Genomic DNA, 10,055 nt, shown 5'->3' with positions numbered 1-10,055 from the left:
ACATGACATGTGGGACCTTAGTTCCCTGAGCAGGGGATCAAACCCATGCCCCCTGAAGTGGAAGCATGGAGTCTTAACTACGTGGCCGCCAGAGAAATCCTAAGCCTGAATATTATAAATGCAGATTCTCTACTGTTGGCCTGAAACAAAAAACCACAGTTGGGCCTGGATATCAAATTTTGTGGCCTCAGGCCAGGGCCTGCCCCTCTCTGATTTCCAATTTCTTTATCTGTAAAAGGAGGGGGTTAACTCTTCAGGTATTTGGAAAAGGTGTCTAGCCCAGTTTAGGGTCAGGCGCTGCACTTTACAAACAACAAACTCATATCAGAACCTTTACCCAACCCTGTGAAGTGGGCACCCTTGTTAACGACGGACCACATGATGGATAGGGAAAATGAGGCCCGGGGAGGTTAACATGTCCAAAGCGACAAGGACTGGAAGTGGTGGAGCTGAGATTGGAACCTGGCTCCAGAGTCCGTGCTCTTAGCTGCTGTGCACATGTAGGAACTCCACGTCTGGTTGGTTAAAATGAAATGTTTATTGGCACGGAACAGACAGCTAGCTGCGCGCTTGGAGATACTTCCAGCCCCTCCCCCGTCCCACTCCGCCTCCGCCCAGCCCCACAAGCCCCGCCCCGGTTCCTCCCCGCCCTTCCCCAGGAGCGGCCCCTCTTCCCGCTTAGGGGCGGGGCCGGAGCGGGATCCGGGTGGCTGCTGGCAGCTGCGGCGGCGTCTGCGGCTGCGGGGTCTGGGTCGCAACCAGGGCCAGGTCGCAGAGAGTTCGGAGGCAGAACCCTCGCAGCCAGCGTCCCCCACTACGCGAAGTGACTCCCTCGGAGGGAGAGCACTCCAGCCTGCGCCTCCGCGTCCCAGCAGGTCTCCGGGGGGGGACTGGGGCTTAGCGGGGGAGGGCCGGGGTCCTGGGGAACAAAGGCAGGCGGCGGGGGACGCCACTTCCCTCGCCCCTACCCAGCTGGGCTCATCGGGAGCGTTAATGGGGCGCGGGCGGGGCAGAAAGCCCAGCTGGAGACAAGAGATGTGACCATATGGTGATGGAGGAAGCTCGGAGCTCCCCAGCACTGGCTGGGGCGCCCCACATCAGGTGACGAGGGGGACAGGACCGAGCCCTCCGGGGTCCCTTAACTCGTGCCTGGCCTGATGGAGAGTCGCCAGATGGTCAAGATAAGAGGTGGGACCGGCTGACAGGTGGGCTGAGGGTGGGGCGGAGTTGGGGCCCCATCCCAGCTGCCCTGCCTAGCATGGGGAAAGGCTTCCTGCCTCTTCCCTTCCCCTCCTCAAACTCGTTCTCCCGGAACACGGGGTGGGGCAGAGGGCTGGGCAGGAAAGGAGGGCCGGCTGGGTCCTCCTTTTTAACCTGGATAAAAGCCTCAGGGGGTAGTTGAGAAATGGCTTTGCCAGGGGTGCCTCTGCTGGTTGCCCCACATTCACCCAGGCCTTCTGGGGCCTCCCTGTGAGGCTCAGGGAGCAGCCACAACAGCTAGGAAAATAGGCCTCTGCAGTGACTGAGGGCGTGCATGGTCCCAGATGAAGCAGCCTTATCTGTGGGGACAGATTGACAGGAAGGGCCCATCCAGGTGGTCAGGGTGGTGGCTGGGGTGGGTGGTTTCCTTGGATTGGAAGACCATCTTTCTGGCCTCTGTGGGCTGACGCTGGGCTGGGGTGAGTCAGCTTTCCTGGGAGGCAGATGGGCCCAGCCCCTTTGACAAACAGAAGGTGGCAGGCCCCATTTGGGGGTAGAACTGGGCATTGAACCCTGGGGTGTATCCACTTAAAGCCCCCTCCCCATGGGCTTCAGGGAAGGACTTAAAGTTGGCCTGCGTAGGGGCAGGCGGGTGGCTAACACCTGCCAAAGTCAACACCCAGGCCCTGGGTGGTGGTGGGGGGGGGGGGCGGCGGCTTTATCCAGCTGACAGCCCCAGCTACCCCCAGCTCACACTTGGGCCACGCCAGCTTCTCGCCCCGGGGCAAAGTCCACACCTGCACCTTCCGAAGGTTCTGGTTCCTCAGCAGCCCGATGAGGCACCCCCAACCTGGACCCTTGCATTTGGCAAACATCCCCATTTTCTAGGCGAGGACTCTGAGGCCCCACAAGGGCAAGTGACGCATCCAAGATCACTTGACGTCCAAGTGGCAGAGCCAGGATTTGAGCCCAGGTCCGGTGCATGGGCTTCCCAGGTGGCTCTGTGGTAAAGAAACTGCCTGCTGATGCAAGAGACCCGGGGTTGGGAAGATTGCTTGGAGGAAGAAATAGCAACCCACTCTGGTATTCTTGCCTGGAAAATCCCATGGACAAAGGAGTCTGGCAGGCTACTGTCCATGGAGTCGCAGAGTTGGACATGACTTAGCAACTAAAACAACAACAACCAGTGTAGACACTGGGACCATTCCCGGTGTCATTTTCCCTGCAGGCCTCCAGCTCTCCCCATTCCAGGAGGCTCCCTGGCAAGATGGCATCAGCTGGAGACCCCCCAACAGGCCAGCGGGATGCAGCGGACCAGAACTTCGACTACATGTTCAAGCTGCTGCTCATTGGCAACAGCAGCGTGGGCAAGACATCCTTCCTGTTCCGATACGCCGACGACTCCTTCACGCCCGCCTTTGTCAGCACCGTGGGCATTGACTTCAAGGTCAAGACAGTCTACCGCCATGACAAGAGGATCAAGCTGCAGATCTGGGTGGGCCAGGCGGCAGTCTATGGGTCTGCCGGCCCAGGCAGGGGCTGGGGTTCCTCTGGGGAAGCTCAGGCGAGGGTGTAGGGCTGTGGGGAGGGGTCCCAGGTCAGCAACAGTGATCCAGAGCCGGGGAGAGGGCTTGGGGTAGATGTGAAGAGCAGTAGGGGTATTATCCATGAAGTGAATTCATCAGGATGAGGGGGATTTACCCTGCTCTCTAGGGTCTGAGGGGGAGACAGTACTAACCCAAGCTGGATTAGAAGATCTGGTGACGAATGGGGAAGAGGTTTGGGTACCCTGTTGGGACAGGCCCGGAGGCTCCCACTGAGCTTCTTCAGAGTCATGCTCGAGCTCCCAAAGCACCTGCTGGTAATGATTGTCATGGTAATGAGCATCAGACTGTCTGCACCAAGGTGGTACCCTCTGGTCAAGGTGGTTCTTGTTTGTGGTCATGAAGTTGGTTCTTGGAGATGAGGTCATAGGGGGCTTAATAAGTCTTTGAGAGGCCACCGACCCCTCAGACTGGAAACCCCTCAAGGACAGGGTGCATGTCCCCTCCATCAGACTAGAGCAGGCCCATATTTCTCCCCATTAAATCGGGGGCTGTGAGGGCAGGTCCATGTCCTGGTCATCAGACTGGGGCTGTGAGGCTGGGGTGCCCACCTGGAGAGGTAGGGTGGGGAACAGGGTGGCTTCTAGATGCCTGACCCCACTGTGTGCCCAGGACACGGCGGGCCAGGAGCGCTACCGTACCATCACCACAGCCTACTACCGCGGAGCCATGGGCTTCCTGCTCATGTATGACGTTGCCAACCAGGAGTCCTTTGCTGCCGTGCAGGACTGGTGAGTGCTTGCTGACCACTTACCCCCTGACCTTCACCCTCTCTCCCTGACCCTAATCTCTGGCCTAACACAGCCCTCCCAACTCCACAGGGCCACGCAGATCAAGACCTACTCCTGGGACAACGCTCAGGTCATCCTCGTGGGGAACAAGTGTGACCTGGAGGATGAGCGTGTTGTGCCCACCGAGGAAGGCCGGAGGCTCGCCGACGACCTTGGTCAGTGCCCAACCTGGGCTACAGGCCCTGGACCTCCCAGAACCAAACCTCCATCCCTATGCTTGAGTCCCAGGTCCAACCAGTCACCAATACTTTGCCCTTTGAAGATCTGCCCAGAAAAATACCTGCATGTATACCACCTGCTACATTTAATTCCAGAGGATTTACCCACAGATAACCTTTACTGCCCAACTGCCCTGGGAACCCAAACTCAGCAAAACCATTTCTGGGAATTTATCCTACAAACAACACCCGTGTGGGCAGTGACGGGTGTATCAAATTACAGCACAGTTATTAGGAGGGAAAGCTTGGCAGCCTCCCAAGTCTCTCACAGTGGGGGAAGCAGCTACACATAAAGTATAGTCACGTGAGGGAATACTATGCAGCTGTGTAAAAGGATCAGGCCATCCTTTATGTTCTGCAGTCTGTGGATATATGGGTAAGTGGAAAAAGCAAACTACAGAATAGTGGGTATGGCTGCTGCTTTTAGTCCAGGGATCAGCAAACATTTTCTTTTTTTGGCTGCACAGTGAAGCTTGTGGGATCTTAGTTCCCCAACCAGGGACTGCACCCATGCTCCCTGCAGTGGAAGCGAGGGGCCCTAACCACTGGACTGCCAGGGAAGTCCCTTGCCAACATTTTCTTAAAGGGCCAAATAGGAAATATTTTCAGTCCTAGGGTCTAACTGCTCAGCTGTGCCTGAAAGCAGCCTTGGATAATACATCAGTGAATGAGTGTGACTGTCTGCCAATAAAACTTTAATTACACAAATAGGCAACAGCACCTGAGACTAACACATAATATGATAAATCAGCTATGTTCACGCATGCTCAGTCGATCAGTCATGTCTGACTCTGTGACCCCACATACTATAGCCCTCCAGGCTCCTCTGTCCATGGAATTTTGCAGGCAAGAATACTGGAGTGGGTTGCCATTTCTTTCTACAGGGGATCTTCCCAGGGATCGAACTTGTGTCTCCTGCCTTAGCAGGCAGATTCTTTACCACTGAGCCACCAAGAAGGCCCAATATACTTAAATTTAGTTCTTGAATAAATACTTATAAAGAAAATAGGCAACAAGCCAGATTGGCCTGCAGCTCAGTTTGCCAACCCCTGCATTAGCGTTTAAAAAGGGTATATATTGATGTATATTGATGTTTGCTTAAAGGAACTCTGGAAAGATACAGAAGGATCTAGTAATCCTGGTGACCTGGGATGCTACCAGGGTTGGAGGGGAACTTTTCAGCCTACCTTTGTGAATCAGGTGAATGGATTCTCGATTCAAAGTTTAAGCTAAAAGAAAATCTTGTCCTGGAGTATTCTAGGCCCTCCCCAGGACTTTCTGTCCAAGAGGGAATGTAAGCACTATGCAGGGAGGGCGGGTTAAGGACGGAGACTCTGGAGCTAGAATCCCCTCCTGCAACCCACTAACTATGTGACCTTTGGCATCTCACCTACCCTCTCTGTGCTTCCATTGCTCCATCTAGGAAACAGGTGAAAACCTCATCTACCTCATAGGACTGTTAGATTAAATAAGCAAATCCTGGCCCTGATTGAACATTAACTGCAGTTATTTCTTGATGGCTTTGTGATCTCGCACCGGTGACTTTAGCTCTCTGGGCCAGCACTTCCTCGTGTGTGAAAGGCAGATAATATAATAACAGCCCCACCTGGTTAGTTTGTCAGGAGGGTTAAATGAGTTATGACGCATGAAGCAGTGCCAACAGAATCCTGCGTATGTGTGGTTTGCATCTAAGCGTTAGCTAGCATGATTGTGAAGTGTTGCTGATGTTTGTGCCTAAAACCTAAGAGATTTACTTTCTGACCCTTTGCAGAGAAACTTCACAGACCCCTGGACCGTAACCATCCCCTCTTTCTTTTCCTTTTTTTTTCTTGCCATCATCTGTTGGAGAAACTGGGTCTTTGTTCTGTGGAAGGTCCCCCGTTTGGGGTTTGACTCTGCTCCTTTGTCAAGTGTGCTTTAGGAACCTGAGCCTGGGTCCCATTTACAGATGTGCTGGGGGTCAGCTGTTGGGGCCCTGCTGTAGGCTGGAATACTTGAGAATGCTGCCCACACCTTTGTTGTTGTCGTTGGCTGCAACACGCGGGATGGGGGATCTTAGTTCCCTGACCAGGGATTGAACCCTTGCCCCCTGCCGTGGCTGCGCAGAGTCTTAACCACTGGACCACCGGGGAAGTCCCCTGCTCACACCTTCTTGTGGAAAACATCTAGTTCCTGGGGGTCAGGGGGCGATTCCCGCTCTTCCATTAAGTTTAAAATATCAGACAACAAGTTAGGAGATGGATTTGGACCCCAATTTTGTAAGAAAAAAATCCACACACGTGTGTACACATATTCCTACCCACTACAAACCAAACCCCAACAATTATGTATTTTTTTTAAGTGGAAAGCTAGATGTCAAAACAGCAATAGTAGTTGTTTCTGGGTGAAGAGATTACATACAACATTTTTAGCTGACTTGATACTTTTCAGTAGTTTCTCTAGTGAATATTCATAATTAGAAGAAATAAGGTGTTAAAAAAAAAAAAAAACTGGGACTTCACTGGTGGTCCAGTAGTTAAGGCTCCTCACTTCAACTGCAGGAGATATGGGTTCAGTTTCCTGGTTGGGGAACTAAGATCCTGTTGTGTGGGGCAGCCAAAAATTAAGTCTTAAAAAAAGAAGAAAAACTCAAGATTGTTTGAGGCAGAGCTAGACATGATTAATGAAATGCCAAATTTGCCTGGGAAGACGGTGGGGTGACATTGATGATCACCAGGCTCAGGATAGAGGTCGTTTCCTGCCTCTGTCATCCACCCATTCATCCATCTATTCATCCATCCACTCATCCATCCATCTATACATCTATCTATACATTCATCCATTCATTCATCTATATATCCATCTCTCCGTCCATCCATCTACTATCCATCCATCTATACACTTATCTATACATCCTCCCATCTACCCATCCATCCATCCACCTGTACATCTATCCATCTAAAATCACATCATTCATCCATATATCCCTCTACCCACCCATCCATCCATCCATCTGATCAGTCATTCAGTCAGTAGTTTCTGAGCGCTTGCTCTGTGCCAGGCCCTGGGCTGCAGTTGTGGACAAGGCAGATAGACAGCCTGCCCTCTTGGTGCAGGTATTCTAATAGTGGAGACATAGATGGATAATTATATATTTACTAATTATAATGATATTTATCTAGTGCTGCATGATAATGACAAGGGTTAGAATGCTGCTACTGCTAAGTCACTTCAGTCGTGTCCGACTCTGTGCGACCCCATAGACGGCAGCCCACCAGGCTCCCCCACCCCTGGGATTCTCCAGGCAAGAACACTGGAGTGGGTTGCCATTTCCTTCTCCAATGCATGAAAGTGAAAAGTGAAAGTGAAGACGCTCAGTCGTGTCCGACTCTTCGCAACTCCATGGACTGCAGCCTCCCAGGCTCCTCCATCCATGGGATTTTCCAGGCAAGAGTACTGGAGTGGGGTGCCATTGCCTTCTCCAAGGGTTAGAATAGAGGCCTGTTCACCCTGTGCTGTGTGTAGTAGCCTGGACATTTGTCTGAATTTCTGGCCTACCTTGGGAACGGCAGATGGGGATACACTGGGGACCATAGCTCCCAGCAGGTGGATCCTGAACCGGGGCGCAGGGTGCAGGAAGGACAGTCATGTGCACCCTATTTTCAGGTTGCTGGGCCACTTCTTGTAGCCCAGGAACTCTGGGCAGGGCCCCAAAGCATTTGTACCACCTCTCACCTTTTGCTAAGTGGATAAGCTTTTTTTTTTTTTTTTGCTTTGTTGGGTCTTGTTGCAGCGCTGGGTTTTCTCTTGTTGCAGAGCATGGGCACAGTAGTTCCAGCACTCAGGCTTAGTTGCCCTGAGGCACGTGGGATCTTAGTTCCCCAACCAGGGATTGAACCTATATCCCCTGCATTGGAAAGCAGATTCTTAACCACTAGACCACCAGGGAAGTTCCTAAACATTTTTTTTTTTTTAAGAGAAAAAGTTATGATGATCCCTGTGATGCTAAAAGTCTATTCAAATCTGCTTCACCCTCCCCTTCCCCAAAAGGAATCAGCCAGCCTGCCCTCCCTCCTGAGGCCCAAGGTGGTACACGAGAAATGTTTAATCTGTTATTATTTCAACCAGGCAGCCTGAGTGTGTTAACCTGTGTGAATTTACATGAGTGACTTTCCTGCTGTGTGCCTCAGTTTTCCCATCTATAAAATGGGCTATAATAGCATAGGGCATTCCCTAGCAGTCAGGTGGTTAGGGCTCCACCCTTCCACTGTAGGGGGCATGGATCCAATCCCTGATTGGGGAACTAGGATCCCACAAGCTGCATGGTCCAGCTCCCCCCACAAAAACTATCTACCTCAGACTGAGTGACTGCGCATGCCCAGAGCATCCTTAAATGAGTTAATTTACATAAAGTTCTTAGAAAAGTACCTGTCACATAGTAAGCATTGTGTAAGCACTGCCTATTATTATTATTACTGTTTTTAGTGCACTCTGTAGGCCAGGAACTGCGTACATTGTATGCTCTCTAAAACTCTGCGAAACCTGCCATTATCTGGCTGACAGAGGTTACAGATTGGGTAGCCCTGGGCTGAAGCCAGTCCTGTTTTATTTGACCTGGAGCATATGTTCCAGAACATGTGAAATACTTGGCTGCGCTTAAAAGGTCCACATAAATATTGGGCTTTGTGGGCACCCTGGCTGTGCCTTCCTGTGCAGCAGAAATTGGATAGAGGATGAGTACCGCTTAACTGGGGTAAGACTCTTGCCACCGCTGCCTTGTGACAAAGAGATACGCAAGGTAGTCCGGGCAAGCGCTGCTGTCACACATTTTTATCAACATCAGCAGCATCATTGTTCCCATTTTACAGAAGAGCAAACTGAGGCTCCGAAAGACTAAGAGTCTCAGCTGAACGAAGGTCAGAACTGGGCTTGGAACCCAGGTTCGTGTGATGCCATAGCCCAGGCGCTGACCCCCCAGGGTTTCACAGATCATCCTATCTTTTTTTTTTTTTAATGCCATTTATTATGTTTAAACACCCTCCCCACCCCCTGCCACAACATGTAGGATATTAGTTTCCCGACCAGGGATCAAACCCGTGCCTCCTGCAGTGGAAGCACGGAGTCTTAGCCACTGGACCGCCAGGGAATTCCCACATCTTCCCATCTTCTATTCCTCCAGGTTTTGAGTTCTTCGAGGCCAGCGCCAAGGAGAACATCAACGTGAAGCAGGTCTTCGAGCGCCTGGTGGACGTCATCTGCGAGAAGATGAATGAGTCCCTGGAACCCAGCTCTAGTCCTGGCAGCAATGGGAAAGGCCCGGCCTTGGGGGACACTCCAGCGCCACAGCCCAGCAGCTGTCCCTGCTAGAAGACTCCCCCACCCCACCCACTCCTGCCTCGGCAGAGACTGTAACTGAGGCATGAGCCATAAGGGCTGTTTCCAAGCTCAGGGCGCCCCCAACTTCCCATTGGCCGCCCCCACTCCCGCATGGCGCGTTCTCTGGCCAAGGCCACCAGCCTGCCCAAGCAGGCCCTGTCGCAGGCTCCAGACCCTGCACTGCGGGCAGGGTCTGGGGAAGGGGCGTGCAACGAGCTTGCTGCTTCCTGGCATTGTCACGGTGATAGTGAGCACGCACACGGCGCGTCCCACTCCGCCTGGTGAAGGGGCAACCGCCATGCCTTCTGGGTTAGAACCACTTATCCGCATCCGTTTCTGAGTTGGGCATTGATTTTAGTTCGTGTGCTGGCCAGAGATGGTTCTTTTCCCTCGTGCAGTTGGGGTGGGAGTGGGGAGTTGGTGGGAGGGATCTCAGAATTCATCCGTGGAGATGTGGAAGGCAGGTCCTTTCTCAGGATCGCCCAGTCTGCCTGTGAACCTTCTGCCTGTGAACCAGGGTGGTGGTTTTGCATCTCCCAGACCCCTCCCTTCTGACCTGCAGATCTTCTGCCTGTGAAAGCAGTATTAAAGCGGCTTTTCCCAGATCGCCCCCTACCCCCACCCGCGGCTTTAGGGACCCCAGAAGTGCCTTCTCAGCTTCCCCAGAATTTGCTCGACCCTGCCACTGTTACAGCTGACCCACTGCATTCTCAATCCAGAATAGAATTCTGGAAATTATGGGCTGCTCTGGGCCAGGCAGAGAATCATGCATTCCTGCTGAGGACTTTTTACCAGGAGTTAATTCAGAGTTAGAAGCTTAGGCTCTCCTGCCCTGCCCTGCCTTCCACGGGCCCTGTTTGGCTGGTAATGTTTTAAGCAAGGTCTTT

The 10,055-nt window shown here is 52.5% G+C and overlaps 1 protein-coding gene across 1 annotated transcript; it reads left to right on the top strand.

The window, feature by feature from the left end:
* The first annotated feature begins 703 nt into the window (after positions 1 to 703).
* On the top strand, positions 704 to 9,772 carry RAB3D (RAB3D, member RAS oncogene family). The gene is made up of 5 exons (NM_001191375.1): positions 704 to 875; positions 2,429 to 2,695; positions 3,417 to 3,535; positions 3,626 to 3,750; positions 8,972 to 9,772. Exons 2-5 carry the CDS (start codon positions 2,468 to 2,470, stop codon positions 9,157 to 9,159), a joined length of 660 nt encoding a protein of 219 aa, NP_001178304.1. The 5' UTR covers positions 704 to 875; positions 2,429 to 2,467; the 3' UTR covers positions 9,160 to 9,772.
* The last annotated feature ends 283 nt before the right edge of the window (positions 9,773 to 10,055 follow it).

The sequence above is a fragment of the Bos taurus genome, chromosome 7 (assembly GCF_002263795.3).
Source record: "Bos taurus isolate L1 Dominette 01449 registration number 42190680 breed Hereford chromosome 7, ARS-UCD2.0, whole genome shotgun sequence".
NCBI classification, from domain to species: Eukaryota; Metazoa; Chordata; class Mammalia; order Artiodactyla; family Bovidae; genus Bos; species Bos taurus.
This window is presented reverse-complemented; position numbering and strand designations above follow the sequence as displayed.